The 21,301-nt window shown below is 40.8% G+C and overlaps 1 protein-coding gene across 1 annotated transcript; it reads left to right on the top strand.

The window, feature by feature from the left end:
- Positions 1-559: 559 nt before the first annotated feature.
- COQ2 (coenzyme Q2, polyprenyltransferase) lies at positions 560-21,032 on the top strand. The gene is made up of 7 exons (XM_053598246.1): positions 560-867; positions 6,397-6,563; positions 9,005-9,126; positions 11,125-11,210; positions 12,084-12,217; positions 16,368-16,556; positions 18,640-21,032. Exons 1-7 carry the CDS (start codon positions 621-623, stop codon positions 18,802-18,804), a joined length of 1,110 nt encoding a protein of 369 aa, XP_053454221.1. The 5' UTR covers positions 560-620; the 3' UTR covers positions 18,805-21,032.
- Positions 21,033-21,301: the final 269 nt, after the last annotated feature.

The raw sequence follows: 21,301 nt of genomic DNA, 5'->3' as shown, positions 1-21,301 counted from the left end.
TAAATGAAAATCATAAGAGGTCATTGTTTTCGGAATAAATTCCTGCACTAGACCCCACCAGCCAGACTAAAAATCAAAATGAAGTCACCCACGCTAAAGGTCCATGTAACCGGGTTAAAACTTCGGGGAGAAATCAGGAGAGCTGACAGCCAATTTCCCAAAGAAGCCACTTTCAATCTGTAGCAAGCATGATAAGGAAATTCCTTGTTTAATCCTCAACCTGAAGTAACCTGATGTTAACCAACCAACTGTTTCTCTGTTGTTGTTTTCCCATCCCCACTTTACTAGGAAAGTAACTTTGAAATGACTAATCCGCTTTTTGTTCATTGTTTCTGCTTTCTTCTGCCCTTTTTCTGTCTATAAGGCTTATAGAATGAAGCGTTGCCCAATTCCAGATTCACAATGCCAACTGCGATCTTCAAACTGACGTTAATTTTGTATTTTGACAGCAGGAATTCCTTTTACGTAAGTATGTCCCCTAGCAGGGTAACCGACCAGGACGCGATTGGAAAGGTCCAGCCCACACCAAAGCCCTTCTGGGCAGGCTCTGCGCATGCCCGCAGTGACTCGACGCCAGGGGACGACGTCAGCCTGAGCGGGTGCACGCTCTCCCCTGCGCCATGCTGGGCTGGCGGAGCGCGCGGGGCGCGCGGGGTCTGCGGGCTGTGGCGCAGGCTTGGCTGTGGGGCTCGCCGGGACGCCCCGCAGCTCTGGCGCGCGCGGCAGGGGCGCCCCGCCGCAGGAACTGGCAGTCCCCAGCAAGGCCGGCGCGGCGCCCTCTCAGCCTGTCGGCCGCCGCGGTAGTGGACTGGGCGCCCCGCCCCCTGCAGCCCTACCTGCGCCTCATGCGGTTGGACAAGCCCATTGGTGAGTGGGGCGCGCGCGCGGCGCGGCAGCCCGGGTCGGCCACCCGCGGGCCTCGGAGTCGGGCCCCCCGAGCTGTCCGCGGCGGCCGGCCCTGGCGCAAGGGAAGTGAGAGACTGAAAGTCAGGGCGTGGCTGCCGTGTGCTACGGGTCTCCTCGGGACACCAGGTCGGACAGTCACCGAAGGGGAGATTGGTTTTCACGCGGGTCTGTATTGTGAGCCACCGAAGCGGGTAAAATACTCACTCCACAGATAAATTATTTGAATGGTGAACCTAAAAGAACATTGCTTTCTCGTGGCCCTGCAGATTTACAGTATTGAAGCACAACATTCATCGTAGGTTTGTCCTCGAAGGGAGATAATTAAAACGGGTGGCGCCTGTGGCTCTAAGGAGTAGGGCGCCGGCCCCATATACCGGAGGTGGTGGGTTCAAACCCGGCCGCGGCCAAAAACTGCAAAAGAAAAAAAAAAAGTTAAAACGCTAAGGAAACTAAGGCTTCTCAGAGCCAAACCAGAAGAACACCGTGTTTTGATGCTGAGTCTAAAGTTCTTAACTGCATCACTCTTAAAGCAAAAATTTAATTCATTTGAACGCAGCAGATGAGGTGCTGTGGACTGCCCGTCAGCTCACAGTCGCTCCCTACAGGAAGATTTCCCTGACACTCCCGTTTTAATTAATACCTATCGACTTCACTCTTTACCCCTTATTCCCTATCTTTCTTCATAGCGCTCACCACTAACTAACCTTGTGCACGTACTGGTTGATTGACTTCTTTGGTAATATTAAACGAATTAATAAATTCCTATCACATTGTTTAGCCTTAGAGATAGAAAAAGCTGTGGAAACTCCCTGCTTTCCAGGAACTTCAGTCGCTGAAAAAAACTATTTGGTGAGCTGGGAAATTATCGAATCTGGTACAGATAGTAACTGCTACAGGAAAAAGAAATTACTGTGAATCTCTATTGCTGGAAAACGTTTCAAGAAGAAATTATACTTTTTTTGCAGAAAAGGGAAGAGACCTTGGTGGGAGAGATAACTTCCCAAAGACCCAGGGTGTCCTGTTAGAACACTAAGAATATGAGTCTGGGATGGCGCCTGTGGCTCAAAGGAGTAGGGCACTGGCCCCATATGCCAGAGGTGGAGGGTTCAAACCCAGCCCCAGCCAAGAACTTAAAAAAAAAAAGAATATGAGTCTGACCTGAAACATCAAGTGGGTATAGAAAATGGAAGATGGGGCTGGATAAGAAAGTAAGTAAGGTGGATAATGAGGAGGGAGGGATGGAGGCTGAGCTCCAGCTAATCTAGTTGATGACATTTACCATTGCAGTGCGTAGACGTATCAATACATTCAAATGCCCACATGCATTCACTCCACCTTTGCCCATTCTAGGCCCAAGTTAGGCCTTGATTTTGGTATTCTAGAGCACTAAATTATAACAATTGACAAAGTGTAAAAGCACGTTAAGCTATAGATACAGGCAGCCATCATCCGGAGGTCATGTATGACCCCTTACCTTTTCAGGCCAGATTCAGATTGACAGGCATAAATTTCCAAGCCCAGTTCTAATCTGAAGCCTGACTGTAATTCTGTTCTTGGAGTCTGCATCATGGAACTGTAGTGTAGGCTTATAGATGGACAAATGCCATTATCCTTATTAACACAGTTAAACCTCTGGTAACAGAAGGCTACAAAGGAGCTATGAGCAGAGCTCTGAGGCAGACTTTTGGATTTGAATCTCCATCTTCCCGTTTGAAGGACCTTGGTTAAATTACCTCAATTCTCTGTGCATTTATTTCTCATTCATAAAATGATGATAACTAATGATTTTGACTTTATAAGGTGTCATGAAAATTCATTGATATATGTTAAGTCATTAAAACAGTGCCTAGGCTCCACGCCTGTGGCTCAGTAGCTAGGGCACCAGCCACATACACCAGAGCTGGTAGGTTTGAATCCAACCCAGGCCTGGCAAATAACAATGACAACTACAACCAAAAAATAGATGGGCATTGTGGTGGGCGAGCATCTGTAGACCCAGCTACTTGGGAGGCTGAGGCAAGAGAATCACTTAAGCCCAGGAGTTTGAGGTTGCCGTGAGCTGTAATGCCACAGCATTCTACCAAGGGCAACAAAGTGAGAATCTATCTCAAAAAAAAAAGAAAGAAAAAATACCAGCCTGTATGCTTCAGTTCTAAATAAGGTGATGATTAAAGGATTTTGCAGAAAACCTATACTACATTAGAATGCATTCTACAAACATTTTTGAACCCCTACCATATACCAGAAATGATAATTAACAGTAGTTGAATTCCAGGTTTGACATTTCTTTAATTTTTTTTTTTTTTTTTTTTTTTTTTTGAGCAGGGCATGGTCCTAGCATTTTTGGAGGCTGAGGCAGGTGGATTTCTTGAGGTCAGGAGTTTGAGACCAACCTGAGCAAGAGCGAGAACCTGTCTCTACTAAAAATAAAAAAACTAGCTGGAGATTGTAGCCAGCACCTGTAGTCCCAGCTACTTGGGAGGCTGATGCAAGAGGATCTCTTGAGCCCAGGAGTTTGAGGTTGCTGTGAGCTGTGATGCGATGGCATTCTACCCAGGTCTACATAGTCTCAAAAAATAATAATAAGTAAATAATTTTTTGGTAGGATAATGGTATGTTAATTGTTTTGCTTTGTTAAATAGTAGTAAGTACATCTTACTACTTTCATAAACCAATAATTAGTTTCATTGTTTTTGAGAAGGCAATACAGTGGGTCAACCTAGTTTGAAATGGGTCAACCTACATTATTTCAGGGAGTTTCAGTAGGTGGCACTCTTTCCACTAAATTGGCAATGTAATTTTTTTTTTGTTTCATTGCATTTTTAGGTGATTATGTTGTCTTAAAGATAATCTGTAAGTATTGAATGAATCTTAAACCTGTTTTTTGATTTGCCATCATGCCTCGGATCTTGGTCATTTTATTTCATCTTCCAGAGAGTTCTTTGTTTTTCTACAATAAACATTTCTTTCTGTAACCTACATATCTTTTCTCCTCACCACTTCTGCATCTTTCTTCATAGCAGAGAACATAGGGAATGATAGCATCATAGGGAAAACAAAAAAATGTTGCTGGAATCAGTAGGGGTAAAAGTATATACATCTAAAGCCTTTAGAACACCGCCTGCCATTTTGAGAACGCAGTCGATGTTAGCTGCTGTTAATGTGGGGCCCACTAAATGTAAGTCTGTCCAGGACGAATTGAATTCAGGTCTGGACTAGCCATTTCTCAAGGTTTTAACTTGAGGTCTCTACTTACCTTTTTTTTTTTCTCTCTCTCTCCTTGCCTTTTCTGTTGTGTCAATTTAAGCCCCAGTGGGAAAGTCTTCTGATTCCTTTCCAGCTCCTCCTCAGTTAACTTGGATAGTTTTGTTCTGTGCCTTTGTAGGACCCTATTCTTATCCTATTGTTAGATTGGTCTTTTATTGCATTTCTTTCTTTTGATTTATAAGCTGCATGAAAGCAGAAGCCAGCTTTCTCTTAGTCACCATTGTATTGCAGTTTGTAGCACACTCTTGGCACAGTGTGTATGTTTCCTGAAGCTTATTTGAAGCTTAAACATGATTATAAAGACTTTAATCATTTGACCATTTTCGTGCAGGATCTGATCTTTCTTTAGACCCAAATCCCTTTCCTCTTAGATCCCTAAATAGGGAAGGACTGCTCAGAATTTTTCTAATAAACACTATGTCAAACCCTAGTTCAAAGACTTTCTTTTAGAAAGAGACTATCACAGTTCACCTGTGAAGTCTCTTATCCATATAATCTATTTGCTTTAAGTTTAATACCATACAGTTTGTGGATTAAGTACTAAAAACAAACCCTATTTGTACATATATCTGCCAAATATTCAATACAAAATAACAAACACAAGACCATCTTAGCAGCTTGGTGCCTATAGCTCAGTGGCTAGGGCACCAGCCACATACACTGGAGCTGGCGGGTTCGAATCCAGCCCTGACCTGCCAAACAACAATGAAACTACAACCAAAAAATGCCAGGCGTTGTGGCAAGTGCCTGTAGTCCTAGCTACTTGGGAGGCTGAGTCAAGAGAATCACTTAAGCCCAAGAGTTGGAGGTTGCTATGAGCTGTAACGCCATAGCACTCTACCCAGGGCGACATAGTAAGACTGTCTCAGAAAAAAAAAAAAAAAAGACAAGAAATAAAAAATTTCTAATAAAATTTTAAATTAAAAAAAAAAAGACCACCTTAGTGTTTTGTACTAACAGTAAAGGAAATTTTTACTAACTTTTTTGAGTAGGTGGTTATATATGTGTCTATAATATGAAACTCAGAATGTACCAGGGTATAGAGTACAAAGTAAATCTCCCACCCCTGTCTTCTGTCTGTGCAGTTTCCCTCCTCAGAAGCAGCCATTGTTAATAGTCTCTAATGCATCCTTTCTGACATGGTCTGTGAGTATTTAACATTCACGTGCATTGTGTCTACATATATGTACACATGTGTGTATATTTACTGTAAACATTTTCGAAATTTTTTAGTTGTTCTCCGTAATGGTAGGACCATTTTATAACCATCAGAAATACATAAGGGCCAGGTGTGGTGGCACTCTATGAGGCTGCAGTGGGTGGATCACTTGAGCTCAGGAGTTCAAAACCAGCCTGAGTTAGACTGAGACCCCAGGTCTATTAAAAATGGAAAAATTGGCCAGGCCTAGAGGTGCTACTCCAGAGGCTGAGGCAAGAGGATTGCTTAAGCCCAAAAGTTTGAGGTTGCTGTGAGCTATAATGATGCCACATTGCTCTACCTAGGGTGACAGAGTCAGACTCTGTCTCAAAAAAAAAAAAAAAAGAAAGAAAGAAATACGTAAGAATATTCAATTCCCTAATTAGGATGTGTTGTCAGACTTTGAATTTTGTCAATCTGAAAGGTGAAAAATATTATCTCAAGGTAGTTTTAATGTGTGTTTTTGGACCAGGCATGATGGCTCATCCCTGTAATCCTAGCACTCTAGGGGGCCAAGGCAGGTGGATTGCTTGAGCTTACAAGTTTGAGACCAGTCTAAGCAAAAGAGAGACTCCATCTCTACTAAAAATAGAAAAACTGAGGCAAGAGGATGGCTTGAGCCCAAGTTGGAGGTTGCCATGAGCTATGAGGCCACGGCACTCTACCCAAGGTGACAGCTTTTGACTCTGTCCCAAAAAATAAAAAAGTGTGTTTCTCAAAGTTGTGTATCTCTTCATGTATGCATTTATATTTCTTTTTCTGTTAACTTCTATTGTGTGTTTTGCCTATTTTTTAATTGGACTGTTGATCTTTTCTCTATTTCTAGGAGCTCTTTACACATTAGGGAGAATATTCCTTTGTGATAAGAATTGCAAATTTATTTTCCCAGTCTTGTTGTGGGCTTTTTGATTTTGCTAATAGTGTTCTTTACTTCTTTGGGATATGCTATTTAAACAAATGAAGACAGTTAATTGATTAGAATTTGCACCTTTTTTGTCTTGTCTTTTTTTTTTTTTTTTGCTTAGGAACCTGGCTGCTGTATCTGCCGTGTACCTGGAGCATTGCTTTGGCAGCGGAACCAGGCTGTTTTCCAGATTGGTACATGCTGTCCCTCTTTGGCACTGGAGCTGTTCTGATGCGTGGAGCAGGCTGTACTATTAATGACATGTGGGACCGGGAATACGATAAAAAGGTAGTTTTGTCCTGGAAAACAGTAGAGGATTTCCTCTCACTTCTGCAGAATAATATCACTTTTGAATGCCATGAGAGGTCCTGGTGTCAGAAGAATAGCTGTTGCAAAGTGCAGTGTACAGTATTTCCTTTCTAAACACAAGAGTGGCCCCAGGGGCAAGGTGTGTATTTCATTTCTACAAAGTAAATTAAGAATTTGGAAGACTGAAGGTCAAAGAGTCAAAGGTTAGGAGTTAAAGTGAAAATTCATCCGGAACCTTTGAGTGTTCAAGATCTGTCATCCCTTACTTTGAGATGTATTTTAGAGCCCTAACTCTTCTTATATAATCAAATCTTTTTTTTTTTTTTTTTTTTTTTTTGTGGTTTTTGGCCGGGGCTGGGTTTGAACCCGCCACCTCCGGCATATGGGACCGGCACCCTACTCACTGAGCCACAGGCACCACCCTATATAATCAAATCTTAATTTAAATGAACCAAGGCAGCCTTATCAGCATTTACTCTCTCTATATATACATATATATATATAATTTTTTTTGAGATACAGTCTCACTCTGTTGCTCTGTATAGAATGTTATGAAGTTATAGTTCATAGCAACCTCAAACTCCTGGGTTCAAGCAATCCTCTTGCCTCAGCCTCTCTAATAGCTGCGACTACAGGTGTGCACCACCATGCCTAGCTAATTTTTCTATTTTTAGTAAAGAAGGGATCCCTTGCTCAGGCTGGTCTTGAACTCATAAGCTGTGAGCTCAAGCAGTCCACTTGCCTTGGCCTCCCAGAGTGCTAGGATTATAGGGGTGAGTCACTGTAACCAGCACTTACTTGACTTTTATTCCAGAGGCCATGCCATGATTAATACAGGATCATTCAGTGCTTGAGTAAAGAATCAAGGGAACTTTGAATTTAAAAGAAACCCATATTGACTTATATAAAGTGAATAATCTTATATAAACTTAGATAAAGTAAATAATCACCCCAGTTTGCCTTTCACATAGTCTGAATTTCCCTTAAGCAAGGCACACTTAAAAAATAATTTTTTAGAACAGTGTTAATGTTTGATGATTTTTAAATATTAATACTTTTGTTTGTTTTTTTGAGACAGAGTCTCATTTGATCACTCTTGGTAGTGAGTGGCATCTTAGCTCACAGTAACCTCAAACTCTAGGATTCAAGTGATTCAGCCTCCCAAATAGCTGGGACTACAGGTGCCTGCCATTTGAGACCTGGCTTCAAGCTGGTCTCAAACCTGTGAGCTCAGGGAATCCACCCACCTTGGCCTCCCAAGTACTGGGATTACAGATGTGAGCCATGCGCCCGCCCTAAATATTTTTTAATTCAAATATTTAATTCAAATATTTTAATTCAATATTTTTAATTCAAAAATATTTATTGATTATTTGCTGTATGTAAGACTCAGTAACGGGTTCTAGGGCTACATAGGTGAAGGATTGCATTCTTCCCCTCAGTATTGTGGTTGGTGCTACCCGTTAGCATCTGTGACCTTGGAAAGATCTGAGCCCTTGCCTGAGTTTTACCCACATTAGAAATGGCAAGAACTTGTGACTGGCTGAAACACAGGGTCACTAAGATTTGATGATACGATACAATTAAAGCTCTTGGAATAAACACTCATATACTAGCTAGAATGACGCTAGGATCTTGAAGCAAATATTTTCTTTTATTCTTTCTCTTTTTTTTTTTTTTTTTTTTAAGACAGTCTCAGTTTGTCACCCTCGGTAGAGTGCCATGGCGTCACAGCTCACAGAAACCTCTAGCTCCTGGGCTTAGGCGATTCTCTTGCCTCACCCTCCCAAGTAGCTGGGATTACAGGCGCCCGCCACAACACCTGGCTATTTTTTGTTGTAATTTGGCCAGGTTTTGGTTCAAACCTGCCACCCTCAGTATATGGGGCCGGAGCCCTACTCACTGAGCCCCCAGCACCACCCGAAGCAAGTATTATTTTAAATTTCAAACTATAGGAACCAAATTAGGAATAAAAGATCCAATTCTGGTACTTGAAACTGGATGACTCATTACTCACAGTTGTTGATAAGCTGCTTTGTCCCACAGTGAAGTGTGACATAAATCCATCAGCAAACTTCTTCTGTAGAAGACCAGTTAGTAAATAGATATTTTAGGCTTTTTCTTTGGACATTGAACATACACTTGATAAGCTGTGTAGCTAAATGGCTAGATAAGGAATTTGCTTTGTTTTGCTTGTTTGGATGTGGGGAAGGGAGAAAAGGGAATGAGCGATGGGAATTTTTAGTTCTTCTCAAAGGTATCCTAAATGGGAAGTTTTGATTCTTGGTAGTACTTCAAATGTTGATTTCACTCTTTATTCATCTTTGTGCCTTAAGGCCTACCATGGGCCATTCTCTTGATTAAATGTTTAAATAAGTAACTTTAACATGAAGCTAAGGTATCTGTTTTTATGTGTTAAGGTTACAAGAACAGCAAATCGCCCAATAGCTGCTGGAGACATCTCCACTTTTCAATCCTTTGTTTTTCTTGGAGGACAGCTGACCTTGGCACTGGGTGTTCTTCTGTGTCTGAATTATTACAGGTATATTAAGTGTGTTTTCTATAGTTATGTATAAAAGCTCTCTTTTGAAATTTTCCAGAAAATGTAGGAATAAAATAAAACTGAAATATCTTTCTCACAAAGTTTATTGGCTACCTATCAAGTATCTAAATAACTTACTGCACCAGGTATACTCTGCGTCAAAACTGCTTTCAGCCAAAGAAGTTAAGAGATCAGCATTTCATTTATTTTGAGCCACCTTCAGTATTTGCCCCTCATGGTCCCCAACTTTTTCAGCACCAGGGACTGGTTTCATGGAAGACAGTTTTTCCACAGAGAGAAGGTGGGGATTGTTTCGATATAAATCTGTAAGCAGTTGACTTATCATGGTCTCTGTGCAATCAACCCTCTCTGCTAATGATAACCTGTATTGCTGCTTCCCAGCACTAGCATCATCACCTGAGACCATCAGGCGTTGATTCTCATAAGTAGCAAACAACCTACATCCCTCTCATGTGCAGTTTACAGTCGTGTCTGCACTCTTATGAGAATCTAATGCGGCCACTGATTGACAGGAGGTGGAGCTCAGGTGGTGATGCAAGCAATGGGGAGCAGCTATAAATACAGATGAAGCTTTGGGCTGCTCGCCTGCTCCTGTGCAGTCCAGTTCCTGACAGGCCATGGTCTGGTACTACAGCCTTACAGGGCACAAGACACTCCTAGGTTTTCTGAGTATGTGCATGGATCTGTGTGTATCTGTGTGTATATGCACAATTTTATTTTATTCATGCTGATATTGTCTATGAAGTAGATGGAAAAAGAAGTGATTATACTCATTTTGCAGAAAGCAACTGCGTCTTTCTCAGAGTCATGTTACTAATCAATGCCAGAAGGAAAAAGGAGCAGGACTCATTCCTGTATCTTTCAGATCAGCAGTTCTCAACCTGTGGGTCGCAACCCACGGGACCTATATTAAAGGACCACGGTATTACAAAGGTTGAGAACCACTGTTTTAGATAGAGACAAAACTAAACTTCTGTACATCAGATGGCTGCTTACAAAGTGCATCAATTAGGAAAGAAAAAAGACAAAGGGAAGGAGGTGCAGGAAATAAGTATTACTTTGTAGAGACTAGACTCAGTCGCATGCCTTGTCCTGATAGCATCAATAACACGAGAACATCTTTGGGAGGTTACTCTTGGAGGGAGTCTTAGATAAACTTTGAGATGCCTAAGAACATCTTATTTATCATGTTTTCACAGGTGCTTTCCTTGTCTAGAGAAGTAACTTCCAGTTTTACATATGAAGAGGGATATCTTACTAACTCTCGGGATGTCTGAGTTTATTAGATGCCTTAATATTTGTAAATGGAGTTAAGATAAGCAACTGCATATGGCCAGGGTGTCTAACTTGTACCCCCATGGATCACATGCTGATTTTATGAGGATACTTTTTTGCTTATCTGTGGTATCAGATACCACGAAAAGCATGCATAGACCTATATTTTGCTAATCAGCTTTCCTCAATGTTTGTATATTTAATGTGTGGCCCAAGACAGCTCTTATTCTTCTAATGTACAGTAGAGAGAAAAAAAAGTTGCATACTGCTGGCATAAATGGTTAGTAGGGTAGACTCTAGAGCCAGGCTGCCTGAGGTTTGAATCTGGGCCATCCTGCTGACCAGCGGTCTGCCAGTTGGCAGATTACTTCATTTTCCTCATCTGCAAAAAAGGAGGAGAAAAAAGGAGGGTCCTAGGGTAATTGTAAAGATTATAAGGAGTTAACGGTAAAGCCCTTAGAACAGTGCCTGTTACATTAAAGTACTGTGTGTTAGCTGTTACTTTGTATGATTATTTTGTAACATTTTACATATTCTGATCATCCTTTATAATAGGAAAAGTCAAAGTGTAAGAAGAGAATTTACATAACAAAAAATATAATTTAAGATAAACAGTATCTTCAACTTGGTATTACTAATGTTGTCTTAAAGTATTTAGTATTTCTCAGAGATAATCTTTTTATTGGCTTTCCTTGTTTTCAGTATAGCTCTGGGAGCAGCATCCTTACTTCTTGTCATCACCTACCCACTAATGAAAAGAATTACATACTGGCCTCAATTAGCCTTGGGTGAGCTTGAAACAACTTTGAGTATTTCCTTTGATATGCCCAAACTGTACATGGATAGGTAGGTAGGCAGAGATGAAATGTCAAATCAGTCATAATAGAATTTCAGATTTTAAAGGAGGGCATTTAGCCACTTATATTTACTAAGAAATCTTGTGTATTTATGAAGATCATCATTTATGATCATTATTATTTTCTGAAATACTTTTTAAAAAATCTAGTTATTTCATGAAGAGGTGTTTGACATCCTGTGTTTCCCATCAATAAATTGTAAATGACTAAAAGATAAAGTATTCTTCATCTATAGCCCACCAGCTATAGTGCTTGGGATAGCACAGGTATTCAATACATATTTGTTGAGGAGAGATAGGTAGGTAAGTCACAATCTATTGCAAAAATATCTATTACCGGGCAGCGCCTGTGGCTCAGTGGGTAGGGCACCGGCCCCATATACCGAGGGTGACAGGTTCAAACCCGGCCCTGGCAAATTCTGTTGCTATAGCATATACGGAAGGTAGAGTAGGGATGGAAAGAACACAGGTTTTTGAGTGAGCTAGGTCCAAATTCAGACTCAGAATCTCCATTTGTCTACCATGCTAGCTAGGATAAATGTTCTCATTAAACCTCCTATTTTACTGGGGGATATTAGTCTTTCTGTTGGTTGTGTTATTTTAATTGTTAATTATCCTCTCTGAGCAGGTTTCCTTTTTTGTGAAAGGGAGTTAGTTACCACAGAGGGCTGAGAGGATTTAATGAAGGTGCATACAGAAAACACAGCCTGATACGCAGGAAGCACTGAACAAATGCTGATGCCGGTCTCCTTGGGATTCTAAAGTATGTTCAGGCTTTCCCCTTTTTGTGTTTTACTAATTATAGGGCTGACATTTAACTGGGGAGCATTGCTTGGATGGTCTGCTGTCAAGGGTTCCTGTGATCCAGCTATTTGCCTGCCGCTGTATTTTTCTGGAGTTATGTGGACACTAATATATGATACTATTTATGCCCATCAGGTAAAGAAATGGTATCTTTTTTTTTTAACTTTGGATTAGTTGTATGGAGTGTTCTGTTTTGTTTTGAGATAGTCTCACTCTGTCACCCAGGCTAGAATGCTGTGGTGTCATAGCTCACTGAGACCTCAGACTCCTGGGCTCAAGCAGTCCTCCTACCTCAGCCTCCCAGAGTGCTAGGATTATAGACATGAGCCACCACTCCCAGCCTTAGTTTTTTTGTTTTTGGTGCCATGGCATCAGAGCTCAGAGCAACCTCAAACTCTTGGGCTTAAGCTTCCCAAGTAGTTGGGACTACAGGCACCCACCACAATGCCTGGCTATTTTTGTTGTTGTTGCAGTTGTCATTGTTGTCCAGCTGGCCCGGGCCAGGTTTGAACCCGCCAGCCTGGATGCATATGGCTGCCTTAGTTGTTATTTTTTAAGAACTGTAAAGTAAGAAACAAATTCAGGGAAAAGTTTTGTTGTTGTTGTTGCTTGTTTTTTTATTTTTGAGATGGGGTCTCGCATTGTCGCCCAGGTTGGAGTACAGTGATGCAATCAATATAGCTCACTGTAGCTTCGAACTTATGGACTCAAGCAATCTTCCCACCTCAGCCTCCCAGGTAGCTAAGACAATAGGCGCAGACCAGCAGGACTGGTCCAAAGTATTTTTTTCTTAAAAGAAAGTCATTCATAATTCTGTGGCTCCAGCAAAGTATTTCTGTTTCATGTTTATGTATGTTTACCAAAGAGTTCAGCTCATTTAGTTTATTTACAAGCACTTGTATAGTACTTACTATATGCCAGACACTGTCTTAAATACTTTACAAATGCTTATTTAATGCTCACAAGAATCTGTGAGGAAAGTTCTTTTATTATCCTCATTTGAGAGAAGAGGAAACATGTGAAGAAGTAACTTACTGTGTCATACAGTTAGTGGGTGGCAGGGTTGAGAGTCAAGCCCAGATGGTGTTCAGGGATTCTGTTTCTAACCACTGTGCTCCCCTGCCCTTCTGCGTGTGCCGCTAATCACTGTATTTTTTTTTGACAGAGTCTCACTTTGTCGCCCATGGTAGAGTGCCATGGCATCATAGCTCACAGCAACCTTCAACTCTTGGGCTTAGCGGTTCTCTTGCCTCAGCCTCCCAAGTAGCTGGGACTATTGGCACCCACACAACACCCAGCTATTTTTTAAAGACAGGGTCTCGCTCTGGTTCAGGTTGGTGTCAAACTCCTGAGCTCAGGCAATCCACCAGCCTCAGCCTCCCAGGTGCTGAGATTATAGGCATGAGTCACCATGCCCAGCCCCCTAATCACTGTATTATGCAGCTCTTTTACTTGACTTAGATAATAAACATTTTCTTTTTTTTTTTTTTGTCAAGAGTCTCACTCTTAAGCTTAAGCGATTCTCTTGCCTCAGCCTCCTGAGTAGCTAGGACTACAGGCTCCTGCCACAACACTCAACTATTCTTTTGTTATAGTTGTCATTGTCGTTTAGCAGGCCCATACTGGGTTCCAACCCACCAGCCCCAGTATGTGGCTGGCGCCCTAACCACTGAGCTACAGGCACCAAGCCTATTTTCCCATGTTTTTACCAACTATTTGTTTTCTTTTCTTTTCTTTTTTTTTTTTTTTGTTGAGACAGCACCTCAAGCTGTCACCCTGGGTAGAGTGCCGTGGCATCACAGCTCACAGCAACCTCCAATTCCTGGGCTTAAGCGATTCTCTTGCCTCAGCCTCCCAAGTAGCTGAGAGTACAGGCACCCGCCACAACACTTGGCTATTCGTTGGCTGTAGTTGTCATTGTTGTTTGGCAGGCCGGGGCTGGATTTGAACCCACCAGCTCTGGTGTATGTAGCTGGTGCCTTAGCCACTTGAGCTACAGGTGCCGAGCCTTTACCAATTATTTTTTATAGTTAAAGAATGTGTAATAGCCCATTGATTTAACATGTCATAACTTTTAAAAATTTAACAATTTATCTGTTTTGAAAATTTGTTTAAATTTTCACAATTATAAACAATACTGTTCTAATCTCTAATAATTCATGAATATGAGTTTTTCAGGTAAATTTTTAGAAATTGTATTACTGAGTTAGAGGCTATAAACATTTTTACAGTTTTTGATATTGTCTTTTATAAGTTTATCTGTAAAACTCCTTTTTTGCTCTCTTTCTTATGTGGCCTTAATTTTCTTTTTACATTTATCAAATTTTTTCCCAGCTTTACTGATGTATAACTGATAAATAGAAATTGTGTATGTCCAGGGTATATAATATGGTGATTTGATATGTGTATACATTATGAAATAATTACTACAAATTAATTAACACATCTATCACAATAGTGACCATTTTTGAACTGTGCTAAGAATACATTTATGAACATTTTAAAAGTTTTTTTCTTGGTATTTTTCTGAAATAAGATCATGTTTTCTCAATCATTTACTTAAAGGTTTTTTTTGTTTGTTTTTGAGACAGAGTCTCACTTTTTTGCCCTTGGTAGAGTTCCATGGCATCACAGCTCACAGCAACTTCAGACTCTTGGGTTCAAGCAATTCTCTTGCCTCAGCCTCCCAGGTAACTGGGACTACAGGTGTCTGCCACAAGGCCCAGATATTTTTAGAGATTGAGTCTCGCTCTTGCTCAGGCTGGTCTCAAACCCTACATCAAGAACATGTCTGGATTTTTTCCTGTTTTCTTCCACAAACCCCCTATCCTGGGGTGTTTAACCTGCATGCTACATGCTAATTTTGTGAGAACTATTTTTTGCTGATCTATGAATGTCAGATATAAAAAGTATGCACAGACCTTTTTTTTTTTTTTTTGCTAATCAGCTTTCTTTAGTGTTTGTGTATTTAATGTGTGGCCCAAAACAACTCTTCTTCAAGTGTGGGACAGAGGGGGAAAAAAGGTGAAGTGAAATTTGACTTGCAGCTTAGAAGAGATGCCTGTACTCTTTGCAAGAAAGTCTGGAGCCAGTGGTTAGGATAAATTTACTCCAGTGAGATTAACTTCTTCACCAAAACACCACATATTCAAGACACTTTTGTGATTCCTGTAACTAAAGATATAATAATCCAAAAATGATTGTAGTATGAAAGAAAAAGATAGATACACTAACCACACATTCATTATTATTTGGATTTGTACCCAAAAAGGTGGCCTGCCTACCTGCAGGTCAGTGTGCAGCCACTGATACTGCACAACCATTATTTCAACAGTACATGGCAATGCTTACAACTCAAATCCCTAGAGGAAGCCAGGCAGCTGCATAACCAGGATTTGATAAGAAAGGCAAGGAATAAATTGAGCTCAAAGTGGAATGTGAGTGGTAGTGAGCATTTTTCTACATGTGTGATTTAGCAAGATTGAAACTAAAATATATAGGCAATTACTGAGTTTTAAGAACTATGAGGAGGCCAGGCGCGGTGGCGCATGCCTATTATCCTAGCACTCTGGGAGGCCAAGGTGGGTGGATTGCACTGAACTCACAGGTTTGAGACCAGCCTGAGCACAAGAGCAAGAAAGACCCCATCTCTAAAAAATAGCCGGGCTTCGTGGCAGGCACCTATAAGTCCCAGCTACTTGGGAGGCTGAAGCAAGAGAATTGCTGGAGCCCAAGAGTCTGAGGTTGCTATGAGCAGTGACGCCATGGCACTCTACTTTTTTGAGACTGTCTCAAAAAAAATTAAAAAAAAAAAAATTTTTTAGGGTGGCGCCTGTGGCTCAAGGAGTAGGGCACCGGTCCCATATGCCGGAGGTGGCGGGTTCAAACCCAGCCCCGGCCAAAAACCAAAAAAAAAAAAAAAAATTTTTTTAATCCTTATATTTTAAAAGTATTAATAGTTAAAAGCCATTACAGTGTTATAAGAAATACAGTGAAATGTAGAAATAGAGCTAGATGGTGGTTTTAGCAGTGACATTTAACTTTGGTCGGCCTGCAAATTCATTACTAAATGACCTGCTTTGAGTTACTGTCATTTTTCACAGCTGGTGGTAAATCCACATGTTCTTTGGAAGATAATCTCTTCTGCAGTTAGATAGTGGCAGTGGTTGACTCTGTGACTGTACTAGAAACCGCTAAATTGTACATTTCAAAATGTGAATTTTATGATACGGAGTATGTGAATTAAATCCCCCAAAATGACAATTATTATTACTTCCTGTATTAGGACAAAAGTGACGATGCTCTGATTGGTCTAAAGTCCACAGCCCTGCGGTTCCATGAAAACACCAAGCAGTGGCTGGGTGGCTTCAGTGTTGCTATGCTGGGGGCGCTGAGCCTGGTGGGGGTGAGCAGTGGCCAGACTGCTCCCTACTACACTGCTCTGCTCGCCGTCGGAGCACATCTGGCTCACCAGGTTTGATAGTTTCTTATTTATCCCTCGTTTTTCTTTGGTATAAATTGCAAAAATAATTTTTTAAAAATACCCTTTGTTGTACCCTCAATGAATCCCCAACAATAAAAAAAAATACCCTTTGTGTTTACCAGGCCAGAAACATCTTTAAACAACTACTTTGCTCCTACTACCTCAAACCACCCCTCCCGGTTCCAACTTGCCATGTGAACGTGTTATTTTAGAGAAAAAACATAACCCTAAACTGGGGTTTTCCCCTTTGATTCTCTCTCTGATTCATGTCTGGAAAAATGTCTGAAGCTTGTGGTTTGAGTTGAGTTATTCCAAAAACAAATTGGTAAAACTTTATTTTTTTAAACCTGGGTTTCTAGTGGTGGTTAAAGTAATCATTTATAAATTTAGGCTCCACTGGTACAGAGACCAAGGTCAGATAAGATGTGAAATACTAAACATGTCAAGGTTCTACCTAGACAGCAGGAAACTGTTGTTTGAGGCATTCACCCAGCCCTGCTTCTCCTGCCCCACAAGCTTATACTGAGAATCTACCTTATTGACTTGCAAGTCAATCAACTAGATCTAATATTAATTAAATGAAGTATATTTTTCTATCAATTTTACTGTTACTATCATTAAACAGAATCAAAAAGATGTTAGGAAACCTGTTTTTAGATGATCTGTTTCATACAGATTATTGCAAATTACTTCCTAGCATGGGTAAGACGTGCACAAGGTAATATGAAGGAAATTAAAATCTGCTGTCTAGGGTCTGGACCAGTGGCTCATACCTGTAGTCCCAGCATTTTGGGAGGCCAGGGTAGGAAGATTGCCAGGCCCCAGGAGTCCAAGACCAGCATTGGCAACATAGCAAGACCCCATGTCTACAAAAAAATAAAAAAATTATCCAGGCATGGTGGTGTGTGCCTATAGCCCTAGCTACTCAAGAGGCTAAGGGAGAAGGATCCCTAGAGCCCAGGAGTTCAAGGCTGCAGTAAGCTATGATTGCACCCTCAACCTGGATGACAGCAAGATGCTGTCTCTAAAAAAAATGATGATGTCTCTTAAAGTAAGCCCGTATCCCCTTCATTGTTTTCCTTACATGAGAGCTAAAAGGTAAAAATTGGTGATTCTCCAAGATGTTACCACTTTCCTTTTCAGAATTTCTCAGATTCCCCTCTTGGTTATAATTCAGTTCCATGTGGGTTGTCATCTTGTGGTCTGGATAATGGATATGTAGTGATGGTTAAGCATCCGAATATTAGCAGAAGAAGGCAAAGTTACAAGGACAACCACAAATACAATAAATATTTGGAATACTTTATATTTCAAATTGCTTTTCTGATCCTCTGTTGAATTCTTGACATAGCATTTGAAGGTAGACGCAGTCTTCTAGAATTTGAATAGAAGTAAATCAGGATGATTTTAAATATAATAAAGGAAAGTTAGTTCTTTAAGCTTCGGGAAAGAAAGGAAGGTAGGAACATGAGACTTCCGTGATAACATTTATAGGCCTACCCACGGGGAAAAGGAGTGTGTTTGTTCTAGGTTGCTCGCAGCAGGTCTCTAGGTTCCCCTCTGTATGTGGGCATGGGAGGGAGATTTGTAAACGTATTTCTGGCCATCGTGATAAAGTGGGAGGAAGCACTACAGGTACTCAGCGTGTGACGTCCAGTGAACGTCCCTCAGGGCACTAGACAGCCCTGCACAACAGAATCGTCCTGCCCAGCTGTGATTTGCTCTTCACTGAGAAGACTAAACAGAGAAGAAAGCTAGAATTGCAAAGTAGGGGCTTTGAGGGAAGCAGATTTTTAAATAAGTCAGTGTAAGGAAGAGCTTTCTAAATAGAAGTGAAAATAGAATGGGTTGCCTCTCACAGCATTCATGAACTCAACTGGAAGTTATGGGGACACATCTTGGAAAGTATGGTAAATTTTTCTACATTCAGAAACATTTTGCACTATAATAAGGGCTTCCTGTTGCTTAAAATTCTGTAACAAAATGCTGTTTTCCCCTCTGTACTGCCGTGTTTCTATGTATGTCCCCAAGTGCAGATCAGGTACTAATGCGGTGTTGCCTTCTTCTCTTCCAGATTTACACTCTAGACATCCACAGACCAGAGGATTGCTGGGATAAATTTACCTCCAACCGAACAATAGGACTAATAATTTTTTTAGGAATTGTCCTTGGGAATTTGTGGAAAGAAAAGAAGACAGATGACATAAAGAAAAATACAGAGAGTAGAATAGAAAATTAGTGAATGAAGTTTATCTAGGAACTATTAAAACAAATTTTTACAAAGAAAATCCCAAAGATGAAGATTTAGAGCATTCTTACCGGGATTTTAATTCAACTATTTGTTAGCAGAATTCTTCCCTGTCACAGAAACCAGGGACTTTTCAGGAGTTGAGATAACCCTGAGTATTTAACTTGATGAATTCTTCAGTCCATTATAATTCTGATTGCAGTTATGGGAATTGTATGAGTTTTGGCACTTTAGGGAAAACCCGATGTGTATCTCACTTAAATGAATGTCTCAAAATGCACTCTTTTTTTTTTTTTTTAAGGGAAAAAATCAAAGCTGCTACGGAAGTTTGGGGCTTATTGTTTTTTATGGTGACCTTTACTCACTGCCCAAAACTAATCACGGAAACTTCTATTTTTTGTGTTTTAGGCAAATAAATATTTTGGCCTATTACAGTTACATGTACCACCCTAACATATGCTTGGGAAATCTGGTTTCTGTGTGGAGTCACAGTCACCAGAGATTAATTTCTATTTTTATCTTAATCTAATTATAATTTATAGCATAGTGACACAGTGCTTAAACATTCAGTATTTCTCCCGTTGCCCCCATCAGAATGTTTACAACACAGCAACCAGAGTAATTCTCTTAAAACCTACATAGGCCTTATCATTCTTCTGCCCAGAACCCTCCAAAATCTCCTTAGGTCACTCAGTACAAGCTGAAAGGCCTGCCACCTGCCAGGCTTGCCATGATCTGCCCTCATCTCTGACAGCTCTTCACACTTGGACCTGCTCCAGCTAGCCTGGCCACCTCCCTGTTCCTTAACTGGCCAGGCTCTTCCTGCCCGGGGGCCTTTGCATTTATTGTTCACATTGCCTGCAGTGCTCTCCACAAATTATGCCTTCCACCTTCACTGGAGGTCTTTCCTTAAATGTACCTTTTCAAGGAAGTTTTTCTTTCTAAAATTTTATATACAAACACTACCCATACCTGCTATTCCTTTTTGTTTTTTTTTTCCGTTCAGCACTCCAATCTAAAATGTATTTTGCTTGATTTAAATGGCTCTCACTGTCAATGGGGTGTAGGGAGACAGAGTGCACAGGCAGTGGTCAGCAGTAAACACTGAATGGCCTGGTGATGATGCAGCTCACGGAGCACTTACATATGTGCACCTCTGATAAGCACAGGAAGACATATTTGTTTATTCAGCAAACACTGACCCACTGAGAGTCAGGGTTTAGACTTAGCACAGTAATAGCAGCTGTAACTCTGCTAAAGCAACAGTGAGCAAAAGAGGAAACAAATAGGAACATTGTAGCCTGCTTTTTTTTTTTTATAAGGCAGAGTCTCCAGGCTAGAATACAACCTCAAACTCCTGGGTTCAAGCCATCTTCCTGCCTCAGCCTCCTGAGAGCTGGGACTACAGGAGCCCGCCACCACACCCAGCTAATTTTTCTTTTTTTTTTTTTTGAGACCGAGTCTCACTTTGTCTCTCTCGGTACAGTGCCATGGTGCCATATTTCAAAACAAGTTCCAACTGTTGGGCTCAGGCCATTCTCTTGCCTCAGCCTCCTGAGTAGCTGGAACTACAGGCACCTGCCACAATGCCCAGCTATTTTTAGAGACAGAGTCTTGCTCTTGCTCAGGCTGTTCTCAAACCTGTGAGCTCAGGGCAATCCACCCACCTTGGTCTCCCAGAGTGCTAGGATTACAGGTGTGAACCACCTTTCTATTTTCAGTAGAGACAGGGTCTTGCTCAGGCTGGTTTATACTGAACTCAAGTGATTTCCCTGCATTGGACTCCCAGAGTACTAGGATTACAGGCATGAGCCACCGCACCCAGCTGGTACCCTACTTTTAAGGAAGTATGATTGACTTTGATTTTATTTAATTCTCATTCTGCATCAGAATAGATAGAATTTAAATCTACGCTGATTTCCGTTTTTGTACAGTTCTCACCCTATATTTTAAAATCCTTAAAACATCTTAACCCATTAGCATTGGTTTCCATTAAAGGATGGTGAATGCAGTGTGTTGCAATTTTATTTCATGTTCCTAAATTAGTAGATGAAAAAGTGGAGCAAATCTTAGAATCAGTAAAAATCCTGCAACCTTTGTGGATTAGGAGAATGCAAAGTTAATTCATAGGTATGTGAATTATACACTTGAAATTTGCTAAGAGAATAGACCTTAAATACACTTGCACCTAGAAGAGGTACCCATGTAAGGTGTGGCTGCATTAATCAGCTTGATCATGGCACTCATTCCCTACCTCGTATATCTTAAAGTGAATTTATAGGTTATCCTCTCAAAAAGCTGCTTACATTTCATTGAATTATTTCAGTTCTTTTACATTTCTCCTTTTCCCAGTATAAAGGCTGAAAAAAAATAGTATAAATAGGCAAGGGCAGATAGGAAAAAAGAAAAAGATGAAGTAGATCAGCCTCTAAAAACGAGGAACTTAAAACAATTCTGGGTGGGAAAGAAGTGTGGCGGTCACCCCTGA

The sequence above is a fragment of the Nycticebus coucang genome, chromosome 1, assembly GCF_027406575.1.
Source record: "Nycticebus coucang isolate mNycCou1 chromosome 1, mNycCou1.pri, whole genome shotgun sequence".
Taxonomy (NCBI): Eukaryota; Metazoa; Chordata; class Mammalia; order Primates; family Lorisidae; genus Nycticebus; species Nycticebus coucang.
This window is presented reverse-complemented; position numbering and strand designations above follow the sequence as displayed.

Bases quoted from the DNA above. Each gene is read 5' to 3' on its own strand.
- COQ2 (XM_053598246.1), top strand. From the start codon at position 621: ATGCTGGGCTGGCGGAGCGCGCGGGGCGCGCGGGGTCTGCGGGCTGTG. The intron at 868-6,396 runs GTGAGTGGGGCG...TTTTTTGCTTAG, and splicing joins GCGGTTGGACAAGCCCATTG to GAACCTGGCTGCTGTATCTG. The intron at 16,557-18,639 runs GTTTGATAGTTT...CTTCTCTTCCAG, and splicing joins GAGCACATCTGGCTCACCAG to ATTTACACTCTAGACATCCA.